The 27409-nt window shown below is 30.7% G+C and overlaps 1 protein-coding gene across 23 annotated transcripts in view; it reads right to left on the reverse strand.

Annotated features, from left to right (window-relative positions):
• LOC145287959 (disks large homolog 1-like) overlaps positions 1-27409 on the reverse strand; it is a 909452-nt gene that overhangs the window by 341753 nt on the left and 540290 nt on the right. For 21 of the 23 annotated variants that reach the window (XM_080135923.1, XM_080135919.1, XM_080135921.1 and 18 more), the window contains 2 exons: positions 11827-11951; positions 4168-4270 (listed from right to left, as the gene is read on the reverse strand). The exons of the other annotated variants lie outside the window; for them this stretch is intronic. In XM_080135923.1, the coding sequence (XP_079992049.1) occupies positions 4168-4270; positions 11827-11951 (228 nt within the window). The remainder of the gene's footprint in view (positions 1-4167; positions 4271-11826; positions 11952-27409) is intronic. 23 annotated transcript variants of the gene reach the window in all.

Here is a 27409-nt window from a genome sequence, read left to right on the forward strand (position 1 = left end):
ATCTGCACAAGTGGTCAAGAGGTGGAGAACATTGGAAATCTGAGGAGACTTGTCATGCGGTCTCCAGTGAATACCACAGGTTACTGCCAGTGAGAGTTCACTGATGATGGCCTGTGAGACAACTCCTAGTGAGTGAAATAATAATGTCCCTCCCAAATTTACCCCCATCCTGAATCAATATTGTACATGTTTACTATATTTTCTTAGTTTTTAATTAATGTTCACATTATAGTATGATTGTCTTTTAGTAGTTATGTGAACTTCATTTCCGTATTCATGTATTCTGTACTGATATGAAAACGAAGACTACGGCGGAGTATAGGATTCCTAACCATGTAACTGATGAAAATATGCTACACGTTTTGATGAAAAACATAGGAAAGAATGAACATAGAAGAACAAAAAACCAAAACTTTAAATGTAATTTTTGTATTAGAAGTGATAGTTATTTAAATATTTCAACATGATCTTGTGGGGAAAATCTAGCTCCCCAATAAGGGGCACTCTGGATAGGAACAAAAATTAAAATTCTCAGTCATGAAGGATTTCTCCTCCACCGGCCGAGGACAGAAAAGGTGAATAGTAGCATTAGAACAGATACTACTACACTGATCTTGTCCCGAAGGCCAAGAATTGTTTGTGTTTTCGGTTTTAATTGTTTGTTCCCTAAATTCATAATTCAGTTTTATCAGTATTAGATTGTATATTGCTTTAAAATTAAGTAATTTTACATAGATAATATTTATATTTTATATTGAATAAAGTTCAGTTTCATTATTAATCGAATTTGGTGCGTTTATTTTCTTTTTTAACATGTTTTAATGTTCCTTTTTAAAATGCTGTCATAGTATCGACAGTAACAGTTCGACAAATCTTACCTACATTGCCTGCAGGCATTTTTCAGTTAACAGGCCTTCTTTATCTCGGTGGCCGTAATTTAACTGATTGATAAAGTCCTGGTAGTAGTGATATCTACGAAAGTGATTCCACACTCTCCAAAGCTCCCCAATTTGGGCCTCACTATTGGATGCAGTTTTGTAACAAAGAAATTTGAAATGTAGAGAAAAAAAAGAGGTTTAGAGTCAAGATTGTTTGTTCCTTTTCACTTCTGGTTTCTGCTATGCAAATGGGATGACAGTGACAAGCAAGATACGGTTCCTTCTGATTAATGATTATCAGATAGCATGAAAGTTCCCCCACTTTTCCCATGTTAAGAATGTTTTTTTTTTAATGTCTAAAAATTATCTGGCCAAATGTATAGCAGAAACCGGAAGTCAAAAAGAGCAGACAATCTTGACTATAAAAAAAAAAAAAAAAAAAAAAAAGATAAATTAAGTGGAGAATGACAAAATATAGAAGAGAACATCAATCAATATAAAAAAAATCTTCTGCCTCACTGATTTTTCATTACTTTTAAGCATAGAATTTTACCAAAATAACAAAAGCAACATATTTATCAGTGTTATATAGGAAGGAGGCTATTTATAGAAGGTAGGAAAGATGACAGTCAGAAAAAGAGACAAGGTTAAGTCAGTGTGGTGAAAGGTAGTAAGATAAAAGCAGTCAGGTTGATCGATTTATCTTTTCAGATAGCTTGTGCTATCATCCCTATTTTGATACATAATGGACTCTTCTGATATGCATATAACACTTTATAGCCAACTCGGGTAGCAAAGCTACTTGTTGGCATAATGCAGACCAGTCTAGAAGCTATACTTGACAATCAGTTCGACAGACTAGATCATTCTGAGGTATTAGTTCTTGATAGTTCTAGGAGATTCACCTTTCCAAGCCTTGCTTTCCCTCTTTGGAGAGGACTTAATTTATTGTTAACTGCCTGAGGTGTCCTGAATGTGGAATGCCAAGGGCATGACCATATAATTTTTTAGAGTGGCCCAATTCTGGACGACTAGCTTGTTCTCTCCAACCTCCGGCTTTGTACCATATCTTCTTGCAGTAGAAAAGTTCATTGTCCTGTTCATTATGCTTCTTCAAGACATAAAAATATTTTTGACAAACCAACCAAAGTGTGTGTGTGTGTGTGTGTGTGTGTGTGTGTGTGTGTGTGTGTGTGTGTGGAAGGGGGGGGGGCGAGTGAAAAAATCGAGTTTGCAAATTTTTGAGGATGTGGAAAATATAACTCAAGAGTGATCAGAAACGCTTGAAGGAAAAAAAACAAAGAATAGTCATACAAAGATGTTTTTCATTTGATTCTGACATCTATATTTTCTGGTTGCCCATTTTTTTTTTTTTTTAAACTATATTCTGGTTGATTAAATCCTTAGATATTCTTCTATAATTTTTAAATGTTTAAACCGAATACTTCTACCAGTAAAATTATTGAAACAATAAAAAATAAACTCTTCGTGAGTATGTAACATTATAGCATTACAAATAGATATAAAAATGGAATTTCCATGAACAGAGTTTCTTTCCAAGAACATGCTATCTGTGGAACTCGTTGCCATAAGATTGTTTCCCTGAGAGTTACAACTAGTGATGGGATGACTCCAATATTTTTCCCAGATTCGATACAATTACCAATTCCATGCTAAATTCCCAATTCTGAGACAATTACTGATTTCGGTTCTTTATAAATCTCTAATTTATTAATTGTAAGATTGTTATTTTCCTAGGTTTTCATAAAAACACATGTTAAATATGCAGATATTTTCCTAAACGTCAAAATACATTTGTGGAGGATGATCTATCAGTTTTAACTTCACTAATATTTTAAAATCAATAAATATTCATTATTTTATCATTATTACCAGCAATGGAAGATTTTACTTTAAACAAAATCAAATAAAAAAGGCAATTAAAAGAATCGTTTTGGCATCGGAAAATAGGCATCAATTTTTCTGATATCCCCCCCCCCCCAAAAAAAAATCTTCCGATTTCCGATTAATCGTCCCAACACTCGTTACAACATATACTGTTCAAATCTAATGTCAATAAATACTCATCATAAACCGTCCTCATAAGTAATCAACTCTTTATCTTTGAGCTATTAAACTAATACTTTAGTTTTTTTTATGTTTTTATCTTATCTATACAATACAAATGGACGTATGTCTATCCAGCTCACTTCAATAGTCACATATGCACATTTAGTATATGAGCAAAGACAGGGAGGCTTAATCTGAATAGGTGATCATAACAATTACATACGCAAATTTAATTTTTTTTTACAAGCAAAAAAGAGGAGGCTTCATCTTAATAGACACAAAAAAATAAATATTCCCAAACTTTTTTTTTTAATTTTTTTTTTTAACTAAAATAGGAATTAATCTTCAAGCACACAGATTCTTTATTTACAGAGTTAGGAGATACAGAGAGTGGATTAGTTTTATTTTTAGGTAAAACTTATTTTACATATTTTTTGGTAAAACTTTATCTTAATTTAACTCCCATTATCTTTTTTTCGTAATTATTAGTTATTCAGTTTTTCCATTTAAGATTTACCTTGGATGTTATTTATTTTCATGGCAAGTGTTCGTCTGAGCTCCAATCTATGGTACCTTCCCCCTTGCCAAAGCTTCATGAAAAACACTCGCCTAGCCAAAACCACTATCAATAATTTCCCGACTCTTCATCTATACCTAAACCTAAATGTGGATGAACAAAGCGTCTTTCTTAGAACTGCATGCCTGTGGAACTCTGCCATTTGCCTGCTTTCCAGCTAACTACAATATGGTCGTCTTCAAGTCCAATGTAAACAAATTCTTGATAAGCCATCCCTTTAAGTAATTCAATTTACCAAATTTCCACTACTAACGATTACTACAATATTGTCCCATTGATTATGGTACACTTATTAACCCTTATCCTCGAGTTGACTCTGGGCCTTGATAAGTGGCGAATCCTTTGTAAAAATGAAAAAAAAATTTTTTTTTTTTAATTGTGATAACAGTAGGAAATGAATAGTTATTGGAAAAATAAATTAACACAATGTCGGACAGCCATGTTAGTTCAAAATACAAATGAAATTTTAAGAACCAACAAAATGTCAGCCGAGAGGACATATTAGTAAGTTTGGTTTTAAGACAAAAAAAAGTCTATAGAAGACAAGTAAATCAGAATATCAAATATGTTTGAACGGTGTTGGATGAGGATGAGGATGAAAATGTGCAATCCAGGTGCATACTCCCTGTGTGAATAACTTACCAACACAACCCTGGTCCCTGCCCTTTTCAAGGCCTCCACAGCAGTTTGATGTGTGACGTTTACAACATTTGAATCATTCACTTTCACGATTATATCATTGATTCTGGAAAAAAAAAAGAAAAAAAAGTTAATTCACAAAAAAAAGTATTCATTATCATTAAAAATATATAGCAGATATTGGCTATCACTAGAATTTGTTGTTAAAGGTCAACAATTAAGAAAAGAAAAAAAATAGAGAATCGATCACATTTTTTAAAATATTTCACAATTCGAAAATTTAGAAATCTATTTTTTTTTACAATATAAGCAGTTATTTATTTGTATTTAATTTTTGCTTTCCTAAGCGGTGAAGCAGTTACCTCCCCTTTTGTTTTACATATCCCCTCTTCATTTGTTATTTATTTTTTATTTATTTATTAAATATTTTATTTATTTATTTATTTATTAAATATTTTATTTATTTATTTATTAAATATTTTATTTATTTATTTATTAAATATTTTATTTATTTATTTTTAAATTATTTTAAAAATATTTTCACGTGCATGAGATTTTATCCATGGCTACGTATTTCTGGGTATCACCCATCAGCATAGCTACACTTCTTGGAAAGGGACTGAACTAACTACCGCTTGTGTGTAGTCGGGAGTTCAATTCCTATTATATTTGAATAAATGATTAAAATAAGTTTTTTTATTGTTTATTAAAACAGCATATTCATAGAAGGCATGTTTGTTTTGTTTATTTTTTCTCTTCATTATGTTGGTATTAACCCAAGAGTTCGACTCCTCATGAAGACAAAGATACATGTGCTGTTGACAGTTGCTGTAAGTCTGATTTGATGTAGGTTGCATGGTTAGTGCAAATTTTGAATAGAGAAAATGAGTCACATTTCCAAAAACAATAAAAAAATTCTCAAGAAGAAATAATTATAAAGTTATAACATTATTCGGTTTTCTAAATTTTCAATTTATAAAAATGTCTAACTTACTGAAGAAAGCTGGAGTCAGCCGAAATATTTGATTTACATTTTCAATTATTGGATAAATCTTTTCGCATCAAATTTTAAAGATGATCTCTTGTAGAAGTGTAGAAATAATGGAAGTGTTACATTACTCACACACATGCTGCCAGTGTGCTATCAACACAAAATCTAGACATGAACTGTCGTCATTTGACGCCAGGAAAAATCAGCTTTCACTGACATTTGTCATAGCTCTACACTGAAAAAAAAATAATGTCTATAACAATGAAGGTCAGAGTCTGCCGAAATATTTGATTTATATTATCATATTTGTCATATAGGGCATAATCACGTTGACACACTGGATCACTGAAGTTAATCAATGTTGAACCTAGTCAATACTAAATGGGTGATCATTTGAGACTTCCAGGTGCTGTATGTGCTCTCCGCTTATCTTGGCATTGTTTCCAGTCATCCTGGACTTCTCCTTGCCACTTGACTCAAACAGTGCTGATTCAGGAGAGGTGTGGTTGGGGATTGCACAAGACTTGCTTCACAATTACAGGCGCAGTTGCCCCTACAACTTTCGAAACTGAACGGAGGCATCGATTGTTGTCATTTGAATTTGGTTGTGCGTGTGTGTGTGTGTGTGTGTGTGTAAATTAAAACTAATCAGATCCTCCTGAGAAATGAATCTAGTCTTATGTATTTATTTTTTTGTTAATCTCACGTATTTAGTTTGTTATTATGAAAAAAAAAAAAAGTTCCATTCTTCTGTGTTGTTTTTGAAATTATTGTTAATATTTCTATTTCTGATGAAATGGTGAAAAAGTGATAAATTTGAATTTTTGAAATGCATGTACAAATATTAAGTATGGCGTGGTTTGCTTGAAGCATTGTTAAAGAATAAAAGGTATTTTTGAAGGCTTACAATGCAGAATGTACAATTGTTATGAGCAGATAAGCAAGTAAATAATTCAATAATTTTTTTTAATATTATTTTTTTATTTACACTTATTTATCTATCTGATTTTTTTTTTTTTTTTTTTTTTTTTTTTTTTAACTGTGGATGGTACTTATTCCAAAAGTCCTTTCAGGTAATAACCCATCATCAGTGAAGAAATAAATCCTCTCTCTCAGCTGTAAATTACCAGGAGTTAATCACAATAAAAATGAAGAGAAAGGTAGAATCATTTTAAGACATACCAACCCTGAAAGAAACCCTACCACCATAAATAACAATTCTCTCTATTCCAAACAGGCTAGCGAAAAAAATAAGCTCTTCAAGCATCTAATAGGGTTCGATTGTTCCGTTTTACAGCATATCAATCCTTTTCATGTCCAGTCATTTTTATAAAAGTTTTTTATGCTTAAAGTTCTTTATATCTTCCAATATTTATTCATGGTGTTCGTTTTGGTTTGGTTGTTTTAGTAGAAGAAAATTTTTGTTTTTGTTTTTGACTTTGCAGAACATGATTGATATATTGCAAAAGGGAAGTAAAAGAAAAAACAAAAAAAAAAAAACGTTTGGTGCATTTTAGGTAAGCAAGCTGGTACCTTCAGACAGCCTCATCTGGTAAGACTAGAAACATGTAAAGTGACCACAAAATATTGTACTGTCAAGAACATGCTTAAGAAAAGATGAAGTGGCTAGGTAGAATCAAATATTGATGCATCATGTAATACTAATTTTCTTCAGATAATGTTTTAATCTCTATTTATAAAATTATTGGATGTAAATAGCTTCTAAAACATTCAATCTTAATTCATGGTAATTTTCTAAGAAATTTAAATAACTTTGTATTTGATGCTTTCAAATTTCAGAAAGGAATTCATTTTTTTTTTTATAACTATTAACGAACGCTTAAAACTGAACAAACAAAATGCTTTCTGGTGAATTTATTTTGTAATTACATTGGTTTTATTTTTAAGTAAGATAAAAAAGTTTTTGCGCTATTGTATTTTTATTCCAATAATCAATTCACAATTTAAAGAAAAAAAAAAAAAAGTGTACATTCATTTGGAGGTATGAAAAACACAGACACCCGTGAAGTAATCATAATTTTTATCAATGCAGAAACTTACAGGACCTGTGGAAATTCCATATAGGACTCATACATATGTAATATATTGATGTTGGCATTCTGTAAATGTTCAGATGGAGATGCTCTAATATTATTGTAGCTCTTTTTTTTTTTTAAACTGCAAAAGTATTTTATCCAATCTAGCTAGCAGGGATGCCTGATGTAGCCCAGTTGTAAAATATGCTTAAATAAATTTGTTGCCATTTTCTTCAGTGATTGCTGACTTTAATAGATTTAGTTTGGAGTGGTATTTGTGCAAAATAATTTCGGTACTTGTACAGTTTACAGAATATGCTGAAATAATGGCATTAAACATTATTTAGAAAGCCATTCATAACATAAAAAAATAAAATCATAACATGGGGAGTGGTGCTTTGTTATCTAATAAACAGGTTACTGTAAAAATTGAATATCTTCTGGAATATTACCTTTTCTGTTTTGCAACAGGTACGTATATCAAAGATTTTTCAAAATTATAGATGTTTTTGAATCATAAAAACGATGTTTTTTATATTTAAAACTTATGTTTCAAGTGGTCCTCCGCTCTTGATCACAAAAAAAAAGTAGATCAAGAGCTGAGGACTACTTGAAAAATCAATAAAATATTAAATATATATATATAAATAAAACAACATATCGCTGTTATGCTTCAAAAATCCCTTATAACATTGGAATTACTACTGTAGAAGCATATGTGGACATTTACAGCTTTTTCTGCATATTTTTTTATTTATTTTAATTATGCTGTACTCATGACTTGCACCACTTTCTTTTGTAGGCTAAAATTGTTTTTGTTTTTAGCTTTGCAGAACAGGATTGATATATTGCAAAGGAGAAGTAAAAAAAAATGTTTGGTACATTTTAGGTCAGAAAACTTATCTTCAGACAGCCTCATCTAGTAACACTAGAACATGTAAAGTGATCACAAAATATTATCGTATTATAAAGAACATGCTGAAAATAAAAGATGAAGTGGCTAGGTAGAATCAAATATTGATGTGTCATGTGATACTATTTATGTTTTAAATTCAAAAATTAAGCTTTAGTTTTATATACGAGACAAAAAGAATGGAAATGCTAATTTTCTTCAGATAATATTATTTAGAAAGCCATTCATAGCATGGGGAGCGCTGCTTTGTTAGCTATTCTGTACTTTCACTTAAAAATTTAATAAACAAAAGATACTGTAAAAATTGAATTTATGATCTTTGGAACATGGCATTTTTGTTCCATGATGGGTACGTATATCAAAGATTTTTCTGTATTTTTTTTTTAAAATTCTGTTGAACTTTGGACTTGCACCATTTTCTTTTATATCTAAAATTAAAGACGTATTCATTAGTGCCGATAATTGCAACACCTAAATTGCTCATGACGTTAATATACAGGATTAAAAGATTGTTTTCAGACGAAAAAGAAAATGTTCCAAATTATGCGCAAGGCGAAAAAAAGATGGACATTTTGTTAACTGTGTTTGATTGCATCGATGAATTAAATCCAGTCTTAAAAGGTAATTCTTTTTAAATTGCATTTCATCAAGTCTAACGTAAAATGCGAGGAACCAAAGTCTTTTGACAAGAACTTGAAAACCTGAAAGAAAATGCATCGTCATCAAAATAATCCTAATTATTCTTTGCTAATAAGATACAAAAGTTCAACTCTTGTTTGATTGCAAAAAACAAATTGTGAAAACCTATTTTTAGATTTGAATGATCAATTGTAATTAAGCTCAGTTTTAAAGATGAAGATACCCAAAGATGAAAATGTAGAAATTTGTAGATTAACACTCATCTAAATCAGCCAACTCCTCCCTCCAAACTATGGTCAAACTTTATTTTTTTTTTTTTTTACAATTAAGTATGAACATCCTAAAATCTTTTGCGGACCCCCACCCCCCACTTCCTTAAAAAAAAGGAACATTAGAATTTAGGGTAAAGTATTCATTTCATATATAAATTTAATATTAAATGACCTTCATTTCCAGGTCATTCTAGCATTTTAGGGTAGTTAACCAATTTTTATTTTTATTTTGCCATGGAAGATAAATTTTGTCTATTTTTATTTTTAAAAAGGGAGGGAGGACTACGTTTTTTATTTTTAGGTGATTGCATATAGTTTTATGACCTTGCCAGTCGGACGTGGAGGGGGGGAGATTAATGGTGAAAACGATTTAGTTAACATCCTTAAAAAGTTAGAAATATATCTGAAATGGAGGGGGGACCATTTTATGTTGAACTTATATGCGAAATTGATGCCTTACTTAAACTTTAAAAATAATTTATCAGTGACTTTCCAGTAAACTTGGAATTACAAAATTATTTCTGCAAAACAAAATAAACAAAATTATTTTTGCCCTGTGCAAAACAAATGCTGAATCTCCAGAGTTTCATGAAGAAAGAAATATTTGGGGGTGGTTGGGGAGGGGGATATTAACTATTGGTGTGCTGATCAGTTTTTCTTTTATAGGCACCGAGCAGTGATGTAATTGTAATCTTACAAGGAAGTCACCAATGAGTGATCACATTTTTAGCAAAGAAACCATGGATATAACGACATTCAAAATATAAATATTTCGTGCTAGTACTCCTCACCTACCCACCTCCCAAGAAAAAACAAAATCAAAAAAATATTTATTCATAAATGTTGTACGCAAAAAAAACAAAAAAAAAACAAAATCACATAAATTGATGAAGTAGCTTTATTTTATATAGAAAATCAATTTTAAGCAAATTTTGATTTTTTTCATGTTAAGAATGGCTTTCTAAAATCTTGCATAAGTTTTATTTATAATTATCAGATCGTTGATAGTCATTTAGCCAAAACATTTTATTTTATTCATTTTTTTTTTTTTTTTTTTTAAATAAAACTGAATAAATTTACATGATTTTTGGTGTATTGTCCTTCCTGTCATGAGTATTTACACTGTAAAAATTTTTCTTTCTTTTTGGTCTTGTGTTTTCATGCAGCATTATATCTATAAAATTGAGAATGTGCGTGTAAGGACACTTATTAACCTATATACTCAACGAATATTTGATCTACAGACTTGAAATGTGGTACATAGGGTATTCAGACATATGGAGAACATTTTAATCGGTTTTTATCTGGAAAAAATGGACTGCTAAGGATCAAAATTGAAAATTGGTTTGCAGGAGTCATCGGATTTTTATCTGTGTGTAAACTGTATCACGAATGTGCATGCGTGAATCGTTCATGTGACAGATTCCTTATGTTAAGAATAAGTAGATTTGAAAACACTTTTAAAAGACGTGTCAAGTTGGCCTAATAGTTATTGTACTCAACTCACTATTTTTACATTTTGGTTTTGAACTCAGCTCGAGTATTTTTTTTTTTTTTTTACTTAAAAAGAAGTGAACTGTTTAGAAAAAACATAATACATGTCTCAGTTTCTGTATGAATTAAAATATAATATTTATGTGTATTTTATGACCGGGCAACGCTGGACGACCTGCTAGTTAATAAGTAAAATTCAGTATATCACTTCAAGAGCAGCTAACTCAAAGTAAGTGAAAATTGCTTGTGGTCACTTAATATAAAATAGGAATAATAAACAGCCATTGTGATGAAGCCGTGGCCATTCCAATAAAAGACGTGTGAAAATAAGATTATCAATACTTAGATAATCGATATAGCTGTTAAAAACAGGAAAAATTCCTTTCTTGTACTATTTTGATATTTTTATGATATTTTTCAAGTAAGAACCAAGGCAAGCTAATTGATTATTTAGACAATAATTGACAAATTCCTATAAAGGAAAAGACATAACATTGACTTGATTGTTTCGTTTTATGGCATATCAACCCTTTTTTAGGTTATTTAATGCTGAAAACATAATTTTGGAAAAAGTTTTTATGGTTCAAGTTCTTTATATTTTCAAATATTTATGGAATTTGGTTTGGTTGTTTCATAGAGAAAAATTTTCTTTGTTTTATTTTTGCAGAACATTACTGAGTTTAGCAAAGGGAAAGGAAAAACAGTAACATCAATGTTTGGTGCATTTTAGGGTAGGAAGACAGTATCTTCACCAGCAAGCAAAGCATATTTCAATGAGTGATTTTTTTTTTCAAGGAGAGTTTTTTGTTTTTCGTTTTTTTTTTTTAATGAAAGATTTTTTTTTTATTTGAAAGTGATTTTTTTTTTTTTTAAGGAGTGATTTTTTTTCAATGTGGATTTAAAAAAAAAAAAAAAATAAACAATTTCTACTTAATTATGACATGTTCAGAATCCTTTCAAAATGAAATTTTCTAGGAGCAATGACAGTGAAGTGCTAGCAGCTAAAAAGATATCTGCTGACTCATCGTAAAACTTACCTCCAATTAAAGACTCAAAAATGTAACTCTCTCAGCCTGTTATAGCAATGGCGATGGATCAAAGTAATTTTGAAAAATAATTTGTTTGGTCATTGATTAAAAAGAAACACATTGTACTTTCATATAAAAAAATTGCTTTTCTTTCTTTCATTTTTGATGAAACTGGCAATAATCGCAACGATTTTGATTATGTATTGAATAGAATTTCTTTTTTATAAATATTTATAGGCTTTAATCTTGTATTCTTATGAAAGAAGCGATATTTTTTTCATTTACGTACCTTAATCTGCCATCAGCAGCAGCTGCCCCACCCGGAATTATCTTGGTAATGTAAATACTAGGGTCATCCCCAATGTGGGGATTATCACTGCCTCCAGCAATGCTAAATCCCAAGCCAGTATTACCCTGAAACAAATAAAAATAAAAATTTATGCATAGTAACACTCATAGAATAATGTCCATCTGTAAACACACATTTTAAACGCAGGGCTTAAATACACATTTTGCATACGTTTGTTAAATACATTTGCAACAAACTACCATGTATTATTTAGATTATTAAGACGACTATTTTCATCTTGATTGCTATATTCACAATGTATTAGCTGATGTAATCCAACTTACTTCAGGACATCTTTTTGAACTCAGGAACCTGGACAGAATTTTGAACTGACCCTTTATTTTATCCATGGAGACAATGGCATAACAATTAAAAGCATTAATTAACAATCAGATCCAAGCGATTATTTTCTGGAGATTGAACGTTCAATCCTTAACACATGCTATAATTATTAAGAAGAACCTAAAAATTAACTCTTCTGCAAAGTTATGGTCAATCGAATGAGCAAAAATATATTTTCATTGACTAATTAAAGGTTCGATCTAAACTTCTACATCAGTTTTAGAAGTCCGCATAAAAATTCCCAAATTCAGAAGATGGCGCTGAAAATGGCCGAAATGTTGTGAAAATAATCAAGGGGAGACTAGTGGTCTGGATAATCCAAATAATATAAAATGATTAACGAGCATTATTTGGATTAATTGGTTGAATATTCTCATCTTAGTTGCTTTATTCACATATTGATTGATGTAAAATTTGAACTTCTTTAAATAAATTCTTGTGAACTCTGATAGCTTGTAATCGAATTTGGCAACAGAGCTTGTATGGACAGAATAAGAAAAAAACAAAACAAACAAACACTGATTCCATGTGTTATGAAAACGTATATCGTCGAAACTAAGTTCATTTTAAATTTTTAAATAAATGGAAGTTTATTAATTTATTTATTGCAGACTAATTTCCTCATCTTTCTTAGATTTTGTTTTCACGTCAGAGGAATAGTCTGAAACGTCATGAAACAACATCTAAGAAAAAGATGAGGATAATAGTCTGCAATAAATATAAATAAATTAATGAATAATAATGAATTCCAATTAAATGATATAAATGGAAGTTTATTTTTATTCTAATATTCATTGTATTGGCTTCTTAATTTACAAACTCGAATTCAAAATAAACTTACTTTGATCTACGTTTTCGATCAATTAAAAGCTTGATAAAAAAATTAACTAAAATTAGCAGTCAGAAATCATGCACGAAAGATTATTGATTACAAACGCTGATCAAGGGAAAGAGTTATCAAAGATTTTCGTCTACAAATAAAAAGAAAGTACAATGGCACTATTGTTGCGAAAGAGAATTAACCAAAATCTGAAGAATTAAGGTATATAATCAGAACTGCTTTCGGTGGAAATAATTGTAGTTAATTGCTATATCAACGCTTCTCATGACATTTGCGATCAACACATAAGAGAAAATCGAGTAATCGATTTATAAATAAAAAAAGCATATAAAAAAAAAAAAGCGATAAGTTAGCTAATATATATAATTTGACAATCATTCCAAACATTATGCTTTCATGTCATAAGCTGAGCATCAATTCAACAACACAAATTATTTCAAACTGGCCAATTATTTTAATTACACAAAAAGGGGAAATTTAAGCTATTTTCTACACTTATTGCAAAATGGCTGCACTTTAGTCGAATAATGTAGTACAGTGGAACCCAGATATAAGAGACCCGAATATAAGAAAAACGGATACAAGAGAGATTTTCTCTTGTCCCAAATTAGAGCCTGTGTTAATGTACAGCGTATCCCGGATATAAGAGACGTAGGGACAATAGATGGTGGCTCTTATATCTGGGTTACACTGTAACAAGTAAATGTTCGCTTGACGACATATCAACCCTTTTTGGGACAATGCTTAATGAAGTTGGATTCTTTGAAATAAAATTCTTTAAAAACATTCTTAAATATTATTCTTTAAAATCGTTGTTCTTAAAAAAAAAAAAAAAAGGATTTAACAAAAAACATTTAAATCTTTTTTTATGGCATATCGACCGTTTTCAAGTGATTTAATGCCAAAGCAAGTTAAATTTATGTCTTTAGATCTTAATTATAAAACTGAACCGCCCGATCGTCCTTGCTTGCTTGAATCTTGTATTATAATATAACCGTATTCTTGTCTGTCTGTTCACAATTTAATACGTAAAAAAAAAGTACATTGTTTCACAAATTAATTTTCATACTGAAAATAAACTCGTATACAATTTTATTCCAGCATGATTTCTATATATACTATGTATTCCAAAATAATCTACATTCAATGAATACACTCATTTGCATTTAAAGAACATCCATTTTAATTATTAGCTAGACTTTAGTGTTTGTTGTAATAGAATCGTTTTAATTGTTCTATTTAAAAATATTATTTAAAGTTAATTTATTCATTTTAATTTCCATTTAATTTATTTCGATTGTTAATAGCTAACAACAATTACGTTTAAGACTAGAAGTAAGTTTATTTTTTTAAGCTGTTTATTTACTGCCCGTTTAAGCTACGTAAGTTACTTTGCATTTGATTTTCGTAAACCAAAAGGAGTATGGTCACTTTTTGGAACAAGTTAGGATAATCAGTGTATTTTAAATTGTGTGTGACTAATTCTCTGCCCAATAATATGATATATTTCAACTGGGCAAGGCCGGGTATATGCAGCTAATATATATATATATATTTATATTTATTTTGAATTCGAGTTTGTAAATTAAGAAGCCAATACAATGAATATTAGAATAAAAATAAACTTCCATTTATATTATTTAATTGGAATTCATTATTATTCATTAATTTATTTATATTGCAGACTATCATCCTCATCTTTTTCTTAGATGTTGTTTCATGACGTTTCGGACAACTATTCCTCTGACGTGAAAACAAAATCTAAGAAAGATGAGGAAAATAGTCTGCAATAAATTAATAAACTTCCATTTATTTAAAAATTTAAAATGAACTTAGTTTCGACAATATACGTTTTCATCACACATGGAATCAGTGTTTGTTTGTTTTTTTCTTATTCTGTCCATACAAGCTCTGTTGCCAAATTCGATTACAAGCTATCAGAGTTCACAAGAATTTATTTAAATATGTGACTAATTCTCTGCCTAGCAATATGATATATTTCAACTGGGCAAGGCCGGGTATATGCAGCTAATATATATATATATATATATATATATATATATATATATATATAGAGAGAGAGAGAGAGAGAGAGAGAGAGAGAGATCAACTGCTTAAAAAAAAACAAATTTTTTTCTTTTCTTTACAGTTCCTTCATTGTACCTTCTCTGTTGAACATTTCTCTTATAAAGAACCTAGATCAATGTATTCAGTATGAAAAAAATATTTAAAAAAAACCCCAAAAAACAAAAACGATACTCTAGCTAATATATATAATTTTACGATCATTTCAAACATTATGCTTTAAATCATTTCAAACATTATGCTTTAAATCATTTCAAACATTATGCTTTAAATCATTTCAAACTGGCCAATTATTTTGATTATAGAAAAAGGGTAAATTTAAGCTATTTCATACACTTATCTTAAGATGGTCGAATAATATAACAAATAAATGGATTTAGAACGTCATGCTATTATAAATTTACAATTTTATTATTATTATTATTATTATTATTATTATTATTATGGAGGAGCAGTTTGGTTTTACAACAAATCAACTACAGTGGGTCATTTTATGCGAGATATGTTTTTTTTTTAAGCGTGTATAGTTCGTACATCTGAAAGTCATTAGTTTGTTGGAAGAAAGTTTAGGTCAGTAATAGTTTACTTCATGCTATTGCTGTCAAACAAATTTTTGTTAGGATATTTTAGTTTTTATTGTTATTGTCTTGGCCGAATAGTTTGCTAGAGACTGCAGAGGTCAAATATTTTGAACTTTGACCGCTTGGCAGTCAAATTTTCGACAAAAAAAAAAAAAAAAAAAAAAAAAAAAAAGATTAAAAAGCTTGCCCTATGTCCGAGTACACTTTATGTAAAATTTCAAATGTTTAGATCAAAAATTGGTTCAGTAAACTTTGACGCCAATTTTGACCACTTAACATTTATTGTTTGGGGATCAAATCAAATTAAAAAGTTTGATCCATGTCCAAGTAACCTGCATCTAAAATTTCAAGTGTTTAGACCCAAAATTAATGGAAGAGTTCGGTAGAGTTTTCAAAGGCCAAATCGTTGAACTTTCACCCCTTTACAACCAAATTTCTGGCCGAAAACCAATTAAAAAGATTTTTCCAAATCTCAATATCCCTTATGTTAAATCTCGAGTCTGTAGACTAAAAATTGACAGAGTACTTTGGTAGGGAAATGTACACACACAATTTCACTTATATAGATATATATATATATATCAAAGAAGAAAAAAAAATTACTTTAGATCCTGCTCATAAAAATCTTTGGAATGTTCCGAAAAAAATAAAAATAAAAAATAGGCATACAATGTCATCGCTGTCATCCTTCGCTATTTTCCCATCTTGCAAGAAAGCAGTCATGATCAAAGTGAAAGCGTTCTCGACCCAACGAACGCAACATAAACAAGATGGCTATTGCCAAGATGTTAAAATGTCTCGGCAGCATCAGATTGATTCTTCTGAAGTGGAAAAAGTTTGGCAACACTAAAAGCCTGCATGAAAATGGCACTTGACAGGAAATGTCTCCAAGAACAACTCGAAAAATGTTATGGAATGGTAAAGTGAACCCAAAGGCAATTTGAAGGCAGATCAAAGATAATTTAAGAGCAGCTAGAACACTGGTTACTAAAAAAAACAAAACAAAAAAAAAAAACGAAAAAAACATGAGAAATGAATTGCACAAGGGAAAATAATCTTTGATAATATTATTGACATCTACACATCTATAGATTATATATTGCACACAAACACATTCTATTAAGTGAGGCAGAATATATTTATTTAAAAACTATCTGTTACATATTTCAGAAACATACCATGGTTTTATCGACGTGGATTGATTTTTATCATCTAAAAGACTGTTAAAAATCCATTAAAATTATCAGCGCTTCACAAAATGTAAACAAATTCTAGCATAGGATTCAAAATGAATTCATTGGCAAATTCTACCGGTGATTAGATCTAAGCATTTCTTTTGAAAAAACTATTGTCAACCAAGGGCAGATCGGCGTAGTATATATATTTTATGAAAAAATATATATGGCAATAAAGCTACACAAAATTTTCTGTGTTTCACCCCCATAAAGACTCACCAGACTGCATTTTAGTTTGACGAGTCCTTACAGAAATGAAACACAGAAAATTCTGTGTAGCTTAATTGCAATATATATAACTATTTAGCTCTACTCATGTATTGAGCAATTTTTGAAATACTGAAAATCTACACAATAAATATTATATCTCCTTATAAAATATTACGTGGCTAATATATATATATATATATATATATATATATGCACACACACTAGCAGGGAAACCTGAAGTTGCCTGGAATTGATTGATGATCAATAAAGGTTTCACACTTCCAGATTTTATCGTCATCAAAATCAGTGAAATTGCCGATTTTTTTTCCAATCAAATCAATTGATTGCCTGCTCTAGTTGGGGGTCCATCATGGGGCACTGGGAAAATGCTTCACATGCCTTCCCACAGTGACAGTCCACAATACATTATAGTCTATATTGCACTGTAGATAATCTGTTGATTTTATAAAATTATTTTTATATATATTATATAAAGTTTAAAATTAAAGTTTAGAATGCAAAAATCAAGTATCATGCTTCAATCGTGCTCTAAACAGAAACACTCATTTTGAACGCGCCCCTGTCATATCAAGGAACCCACTAATAATTTTATATGCCTGCTCTTACTGCTTGTGGTGGTAATGGCTTAAATTTTAATTTAAAATGAAAAAGTCAAGTATCATGGTGCACTCTAGACAGAAACATTAATTTCAAACGCATCCCTGTCACATAAAAAAAAAAAAACTGTTAATTTTATATGTCTGGCTTTTTGTCTTGTGTGATAATAAAACTTCTCAAATGCACCTGTGAGGTTAGGCTGTGTAAGGTGTTAACTTTGCTCAAAATTGTATGTTTCTTCTTTGATAGGATTATTTCGATTACCAATACTTATCAAAGACATTCTGATACAAAACCTATCTAAGAACATTGCCAGACACAAAGTACCTTAATATGAAATTTCATAAAAGTTGGCCTAGCCGTTTTCGAGTCCATAGGGAACGAACTCACAGCGTTTCTTTTTATATAACAAATACAAGTTCACAAAACAGTTTTGTGTGCAATATATAATTCCAGGTTAAGAACATTCAAAGATAAACACCGATAAATTTAACTAGGTTTATATATAAGAGTGCTCGATAATAAACAGAGTAAGATATTTTTTTATTTATATTTAAATAAACATTTTTAAATAGTTGCTACACAATCATGACAAGGTTTCGGTCAATTAATTATAACTAAGGACCTCGTCAGGCATTAACAGTCCTCTCTTTCAAAAGGTCAAATCTTCAATGAAATGTAAGTCAACAGAAATATGAAAATAGCATTTTAAAAATCATGTGATGTAAGAATGGAAATGATTTTAAAAAAATCTTTGCCTACTTCACCCGCTATCTCATATATTCCAACCAAGAGATCTTTTTAAGATTCTATCCATCCCATTAAGTGAAATTGTTTGAATCTCTCTTGCACTTGGTTCACCAGGTAATTTAGGAAATTTTTTTGACAGGCTCAGTTGTTCCTATAATTACTGGAATGATAGAGATTTTCCTAAGATTCCAGTTTCTTTTTATGTTGTACATCAGACCTTGGTTATCTTTTCGCTCTCAGTTTTGTTTAAACCAATATCATTGTGGACATTTATACTAAGATTACTTCATTCTTGTCTCATATCATTATGTCAGGTTTGATAACTGTTTTCAACGTTTAATAGCCGTTTTCAACGTTTGATAGCCGTTTTCAACGTTTGATAGCCGTTTTCAACGTTTGATAGCCGTTTTCAACGTTTGATAGCCGTTTTCAAGGTACGTAGCTGTTTTCAAGGTTTAATAGCCGTTTTCAAGGTTTAATAGCCGTTTTCAAGGTTTAATAGCCGTTTTCAAGGTATGTAGGTGTTTTCAAGGTTTAATAGCTGTTTTCAAGGTTTAATAACTGTTTTCAAGGTTTAATAACTGTTTTCAAGGTACATAGCTGTAGGAATCGCATAACCATCGTGGATCGTGTACAACTTATTTTCAACGGTTCTTTCTGATACATGTTCCCAATATTTGCTGCTGTATTCGATATTCAATTTTTTACAAATTGTCCAGTGGAGATATTTCCACACTTCATTGTGCTGCAACATATAGTACTCATCCTCCTGCAGAACCTTACAGCTGGCTGTCAGGTGGCTCATACTCTTCTTTTATGTGGCAGAACCTGCACTTGTTGTCATTGCTGAGACCACTCCCATTTTCTTAAAAACATTAATCATCAAGCCTTGATCTTGGGCAGTCATAATTCTCTCTTGATTGTATCACACCGATCCGCTTTAACCAGTCTATAGAGCCTTCTTTATATATATAAAGTCCAGAGTGAATTCACCCAGAAAATACTTGGCATGCTGTTGGTTTGCCCATTCTTCTAATTTTTTGCAAAGGAAGTTCTTAATGCATTTTTGGTAACTATTAGGCTATTTCTGAAGCAGACTCGTTTTCTGATTTTGTTTCATTTGTAAGACAATCTTGTCCCAAATGTTTAGCCAATTTTGTGATGAAAGTTGTTCTGCTGGCTCTTTTTTCGTGATGTTGATGCACAATTTTGAGGTTTGAATTTTGGGATCTCATAAGATATTTCATAGTGCTCACAATTGTGGCACGATGATGATAGTCAATTTCTGAGAAACCCATACAGCTTTCTGTATGCTATTCTATACAGTGTCAACATTTTCCATATTTTAGGGTCTAGTTTCTTTATGTCCCTTTGTAGCCAGTCAACAATGCCAAAACTGTATGTTATTACAGGAATGGCTAGCTGGTTGATGCTATTTATCTTGTTTTCGTTTGTACGTTTTGTTTTACAAATTTTCCTTACACAACATATATATTCACAACCAACTTTCTCTCTTCGCATGTTGAATTGAATCATTCTCTTCAATGGCAAGGTATTTATATTTTTCCTGCTCTTCTGTATATCATTGACGTCAGTATCTTCTTCAAGTTGTATGTTTTTGTTTTAGACCTCCTTTTCAGATCTGATGGAGCAATTGTCCAAAGCAAACTTCATTCCAATGTCTCTGGAGAATTTGTGTACGACCTGCAAGAGTCGCTTTAAGTCAGTGTCTGAGTTGGCATACAGCTTGAGGTCATCAATGAAGAGCAGATGGTTGACTCTTTCTGAGATCTTGTTGACAGTCAATTTGTTTTTCTGTTGAACAACATTTCATGATTGATCTGATCTTTAGAAAGAGAGGACTAGTATCGCCTGACGAAGTTTTTAGTTATTCATAACCAATTGACTAAAGCCTTGTCATGGTTGTGTAGTGATATTAAAAACTGTTTATTTAAATTATATATATATATATATATATATATATATATATATATATATATATATATATATATATATATATTCTGAGTAAGCAGATTATAAATTTACTAGCGGGACCTGTGGAAATTCCACAGTGGACTCTTTCATATGTAATATATTAATGTTGCCATTTTGGGAATGTGCAGCATAAATGGAGATGCGCTGATATTATTGTAGCTCTTCTGTTAAAACTGCAAAAGTATTTACCTAAGCTAGCAGGGATGCCCGGCATAGCCCAGTAATAAAATAGGCTTAAATATATTTTAATTTATGCAGATTGTGGATCTATTATTTTATAGTCAATTTTCTATCGATTCTTATATATTATAAAGTTGTTGATTTCCAAAATAAAAAAAATATGTCCATATGACTTGGGTGCATCAGCTATAATAGAAATCAAAACCAAAACTTATGAAGAATTCTTAGTAAAATTATTTATTACAAGAAATGGAAGGTCATTACAATTAAACGACAGGCACTCAGAAAAAAAAAAAAAAAAAGATGTGACACACAAAATAACACACACGCCATCACATTAATATATAGATATTGGTCCAAATGTTTGAAGCTATAGAATTGACCACTTAGTAAGCGGGTCGTGCCTATAGGATTACAATACATTAAGAGAATAACAATTTTTTTTGTCTTGCTTGGCAGCTGTTTGAATTGTTCTGTTTGGATTATTTTGATACTTTCATCTTGAGTGACATCAGTTAAAATGACGACGGCTGAGTGTCGTTTGCTCCTAACGGGTTACTTCTTAGAATCTAGCCAAGAAATATGTATAATAGAAGAACAAGAATCTTGAACACTTGTATAATGTACAATGGAAATGATTAAGAAATAATTTGAAAACGGATACATTAAAAAAACAAACAAAAAACAAAGCACATGAAATATCTACTTATATATAAAAGGCACTTTGTGTATGTGTGAGTTCATGCTTTATGGACACCAAAACGGCCGAGTCGATTTTTTTTTTTTTTTAATTTCACACAAATGTACTTAATGTGTCTTGGAGTGTTCTTAGAAAGGTTTTCTAAGAGAATGTCCCCAATAAGTATCTAAAATTGATAATTGTAAAAATACAATTAAAGAAAGAAGCCTAATGTTGACCTAAGTTAATGCCATATACAACCTAACCATCACAAGTGTATTTGAGAAGTTTTATCACTGCACAAGCAGAAAGGCCCAGCATATAAAATAAACAGTACATTTCCTTGATAAGACAGGGGCACGTTCAAAATGAATGTTTCTGTTTAGAGCACAATTGCACCAGGATGTTTGACTTTTGCATTTAAACTAAGTGAAACCATAATACAAAAATAATTTCATAAAATCAAAGTAGGTTTTCTACAGTGCAATGTAGACTACAATGTAATGTGGAATAATCAGGCATGTGAAGCTTCCTCCCGGTACACCATGGTGGATCCTCGACTAGAGTAGGCAAGCAATCGATTCGATTTACAAAAAAAAAAAAAAAAAAGCCATTTTATTGTTTTCAATGACGACAAAAGTATGGAAAAATGGAACATTTGTTGACCCTCATTTAATCCTGGGCAACATTGGTCTCTCAGCTAGTATATATTAAATTAAAAGAAAAACAACAACTGACCAGAGTGCTCAATTACTAATATATTTATTAATTAATATACTTAAATTTACGATGTTGTTATACTCATGGTTTCCTAACCAAAAAAAAAAGGACAATTCATCAGGCTGATAGGCTTATTAGCCAGTTTTGATTAATTCTTTTCAGCAAGGAAACCAGGAGTATAACAACGAAAATCGATTATCGAAAAAATCCGATTAAAGGAAGTCTGATGTTGACCAAAGATCACAATCGCATTTAAGAAGTTTTATCACCACACAAGCAGAAAAGCCCAGCATAAAAAGAAAAGATTTAATATATATATATATATATATATATATATATAGTCTAAAGAATCTCGAGTACTTCATATAGAAAAGAATAAAAAATAAAATTCTAAAATGCAGTTTAAATTCATAGGGATGCTAACTAACTTCAATATACCAGACTAAGCACTTGCATTAGCCGACTAATTAATTAATTTGTGGCTTGGCAATTGAAGCAGAAAAACTTAAGCTGGCTTGCCAGGATTACAAATGTCAGAAAATTTATGCATATCTTATTGGTTTATGTTCTTTTTTACCAATTGTCATAAAATTTTAACCATAGAATAGTATTATAATCTTCAAAAAGTCTGCAAATTTTCATGTAGTTTTGTCCCATAGAACCATACGGCATAATCATGTGGACATCGGTTCTGGTCAGTTAAGCAACGCTAAGCCTGGTTAGTACCAGATGGATGACCATTTGGGAATTCTAGGCACTGTATGTGCTCTCTGCTTATCCCTGCATGGTTTCCAGTCATTCTGAACATATACTCTCCACTGGTATTCAACAATGTCGACTCAGGAAAGGTGTGGTTAGAGATTGCTCATCTCATGCATAGGAACCTTTATGATGGGTATCCATAGTCTGTCAATACTGAAGGAGCGTGTACATTTTTACCTTTAATATATAGTATATATGAGAGAGAGACTCTTTTAGAATACTCTTATTCTGTCACATGGAGTTTTCGATACAATGAATACTGATAATAGTGGCAATACACAGAAAGAATCGTTGACCAATCCAAAAGCAGTTTGCAGTAACCCATTACTTTGGTACTTTCGGTAAATATATACGCTTATTGACTACCTCGTTGTTGTCGTGTTTCTGAGGGCCACAATATTAAAAAAAGAGAAATCATAGAAAAGTTTCATCAGAGATCAAAAATGGACAGCTTTCTTAATTTAATTATTGATACCAACTCAATTACTGTTATTTTCGGATAAAATAGTTAAACTTGAGAGATTATCACTAACACAAAAAAAAAAATTAAAAGAAACAGTTGAAAAGGTCATATAGTTCTCGTGGAAGACTATATACCTGACTTGCACGTAATCACTGTGATTGACATCATCAAGTGATAAAACAATAGTAGCAACTAGATGTAACATTGGTTTTATACTTCTGTCAAAGTTCTGCTTCGAGAGTATGTTAGAAGGCAAAAGAGGCAGAGGAAAGCAAAGGAGAAGGTGGAGAGAAAATGTTTTTGATTGGACATCGCTCAACAGTTGGCATCCATCAACCAACTTGCCCTGGATTGGAAGGAATGGCAAAAAATAAGTCACATGGGTTTTCAATCCGCACCAAGCAGAAGATGCGACTCATGATGCTTTATATTTCTGTCATGTGATTTTTTTACATCTACATGTATTATGCATTAGTTTTTACTATTAATCCATTAATTCTTTGAATAAAAATTGAAATGCTTTAAAAAAAAAAAAAAAAAATTATTATTAAAATTCACCACAATACACTAGAGTTTTTTAATAAAAAATGCCAGCCATTTTTTATTATTATTATTATTTTTTTAGTTGAAAATGAATTACTTTGTGTTGTAATACCCACCTTAAAGATAACAATGAACTCTCCCACTTAATATAAAAACAAGGAAAATATGCCTCTCGGCGTTATGCACACTTTATAGTCAGATTGACCTATAACCAAATTCTTTGTTAAATAGAACAGAAAACCAAATACATTTTGTTTCCACTAAATGCTGACTTGTGTCTTTCTTCTGAACCTTTACACGTCCACAACATTTTGAAATTTGAAAGGCATCTGGAAGCATTTAAACTGTAATAGAATTAAAATCTCATTTAAACTGACTTTAGAATTCTTAGTAAATCCTTATATATTGAAAGTAAAAAGACAATCAGTTAACATCGATAGTCTTCTAATATATAAAATAAAGTTAGTCTATTTCTCAAATTTTCTTTTCATATATAGCGTTCTTGTTACAAAATTAATATTTAATACTGGTGTAAGATAATGGGCACTAGGTAGACAGACAAGCAGTTGTGCCAATGTAATATATAGAATTCAGAATTGTGGTTCATTGTTTTAGAATAGAACTCAGCTTTTTTTTTTTTTTTTTTTTTTTTTTAACTACAATACGAATTACCTAAGAAAATTCACATCTCCTCCGGTAAAAGACCCCAGTCACATGGCCTGTTATAGGGATAGCCTCGTTACAAATGTCAAGGTTCCAAAATCAGATTTGAACAAGGAATAGGACCAAAACGATGAAATAAAATGCGGCAACTCATCCTTTCCTTTCTCTTATGTAATCGTACCATTGAAGCAAACAGCAAATTTCCGTTCTTGTTTCCTCTCCAGATAAAAAGAAGGCCTTCATCTACTGGCTTTAGTAAAAAGAGGCGCATTCCTTGCATTCACACGAGTTGAGCCCTATTTATATCACACCAAGTTGTAAATTATCAGATAATGGTGAAGTTGTTAATATCTTAAATAAACATAAAAGAATGTTAAGAAATAGCAAGGAAAATAGAAAGGGAAGGAAATAAACATGATTGATACAATTCTTATCTTAATGGATTTCTATAAATAGGTTAAAGTCTTATTGACATCCATTAAGAATGACCGAATATTAGAGAATTCTTTCAAATTGTGATGCATAGGCTTTCTAGCAGAATTCTAGCTAGACACACACACACACACACATATATATATATATATATATATATATATCCAATGTGAATTTTAATAAGTGTTTCCAATAGCTGGTTAGCATAAGACGAACTATAATAAATATTTTTATTTTATACTAGCAGGCTGCCTGGTGTTGTCCGGTCGTAAGATACGCTTAAATATGATATTTTAATTCATGCAGATTACACATTATCATATTGAATCTACTATATAGTAGTGAGATCAAAACTTAAATATATATATGACTTGCGTTCCATCAGCTAGAACCGAAACCAAAACATAACTCTCCACCCTCATATATATATATATATATATATACATACACACATACATACATACATACATACATACATACATATACACACACATATACTAGCAGGCCGCCTGGCATTGATCAGTCGTAAAGTAAGCATAAATATTATATTTTGATTAATGCAGAATTCTTATTTATTATAAACAGAAATACCGTGGGGATTAAACGTAACGTTAAATTCCTTAAAAGAATAAAAAATGAAGAAATTAAAAAAAAAAAAAACATTAAGAAACTGAAATATGTGCATGAGAGTTATTTTTTTTAACAGTTCACTTCTTGTAAGTAAAAAAAAAAAATTGCAAATATATTTAACAAATCGAAAAAAATAAAAAAAATAAAAAAATACAACTTATTTTAAATCTAAAAATATCAATAAAAATTTTAAGTTTCAAACTTTAGATACATTCTTAATCGAAATATTATTTTTTTTGCTTCACGGAACAAAAAAATAACAAAAAAAAAAAAACATGGCGACTTTTACACCTGAAGAAAGTCAGAAGTTACATCGACCGAAAGTTGTGCAAATAACATGCAAGATAAGAACTATTGTCTGATTAAACTCCAACATGTACTGTCAAATACTGCAGCAGAGCAGGATCCCCTCCCTTTAGAAACTTGGTCATAAAGCAGTTTTCCAGCATGAAAATGACCCAAAATACCCATCCAAGACAACCAGTGCTTTACTGAAGAGGCTGAGGGTAAAGGTGACGGACTGGCCAAGTATGTCTCCAGACTTGAATCTAATAGAACATCTTTGGGGCATTCTCAAGCAGAATGTGGAGGTGCGCAAAGTCTTAAATATCCACCAGCTCCGCTATGTCGTAATTGAAGTGCTGGTAAACTTCATGCCCAGGTGAGTAAAGGCAGTTTTAGATAATAAATATTGAAAGTTGACATGTTGTATGTTAACATTGACAACTTTTCGTAAGGGATGTACTCACTTTTGTTGCCAGGGATTTAGCTTTTAATGCCTATATTTTGAATTATTTTGAGGGTAAAATAATTAATTCTCTTATATATATATGCTGCAGACAGACTACTTTTCATTGTGTCAAAAAATCATTTTTTCAGTGTTGTCCCATGAAGACATATACTTAAATATTTGAAGATATGTGAGGGGTGTACTCCCTTTTGTGATACACTGTGTGTGTGTGTGTGTGTGTGTGTGCATTATTTATATATATATATATATATATATATATATATATATATATATATATATACCTATAAATTTGTGTTTGTTTTTGGTGTATATATTGATATACAACTTTCTTATATATGGATCGTGGAATTTCATTCACTAGCAAAAAGATCTTACTAATTTGCATATTTTTTTAAACATTCATTTTTAATTAATTCCCTATTAGTTTTTTCGGTTTTCTTATGGGATGATCATCTTTAGTTAACTATTATCTGTAACTGTTTATGCAGCTATTCTACATGATTTATACTTGCGTAATATTTGCGTAAAAAGGTTATAGTAAACACAAACCTTTCTATATATTATTATGTATGCTTAAACAGGGTGACCCCAAAAAACGGGCCTTAACTCTAATTAATAAAGTGTACACGGGGCCCCGTTTTTTAGGGTCACCCTGTATATATATTATAAAAATATTTTGCCTTCCAAACTCCTGTAAATTTTTGGTTTACAGATATGAAACTCCATATATAGGATATTCAAACTCATGTGAAACTTTAGATTTCGATTTTAGCCGGAGAAAATCGATACAAAAGTGTGAAAATTAAAAAAAAAAAAAAAAAAAAAAATGTAATTTGCCAGGTGAAGGCATTACGAATATGCATGCATAACTTAATATCTACTAGTTCATGTTTTAATTTTTAGCCTTGCAACAAACATGTCTTCATATGTCAGGCATTAATGTCAAAGGAAAATAAATTGTAAGCTAAACATTTTGGTTCCGATTCTCTGTGGTTGTGTACGAGTCTTTTTTTTAGTATTATATTTTTAACTTTTTAAATCAT

The sequence above is a fragment of the Euprymna scolopes genome, chromosome 11 (assembly GCF_053919585.1).
Source record: "Euprymna scolopes isolate OS-2025 chromosome 11, ASM5391958v1, whole genome shotgun sequence".
NCBI lineage: Eukaryota > Metazoa > Mollusca > Cephalopoda > Sepiida > Sepiolidae > Euprymna > Euprymna scolopes.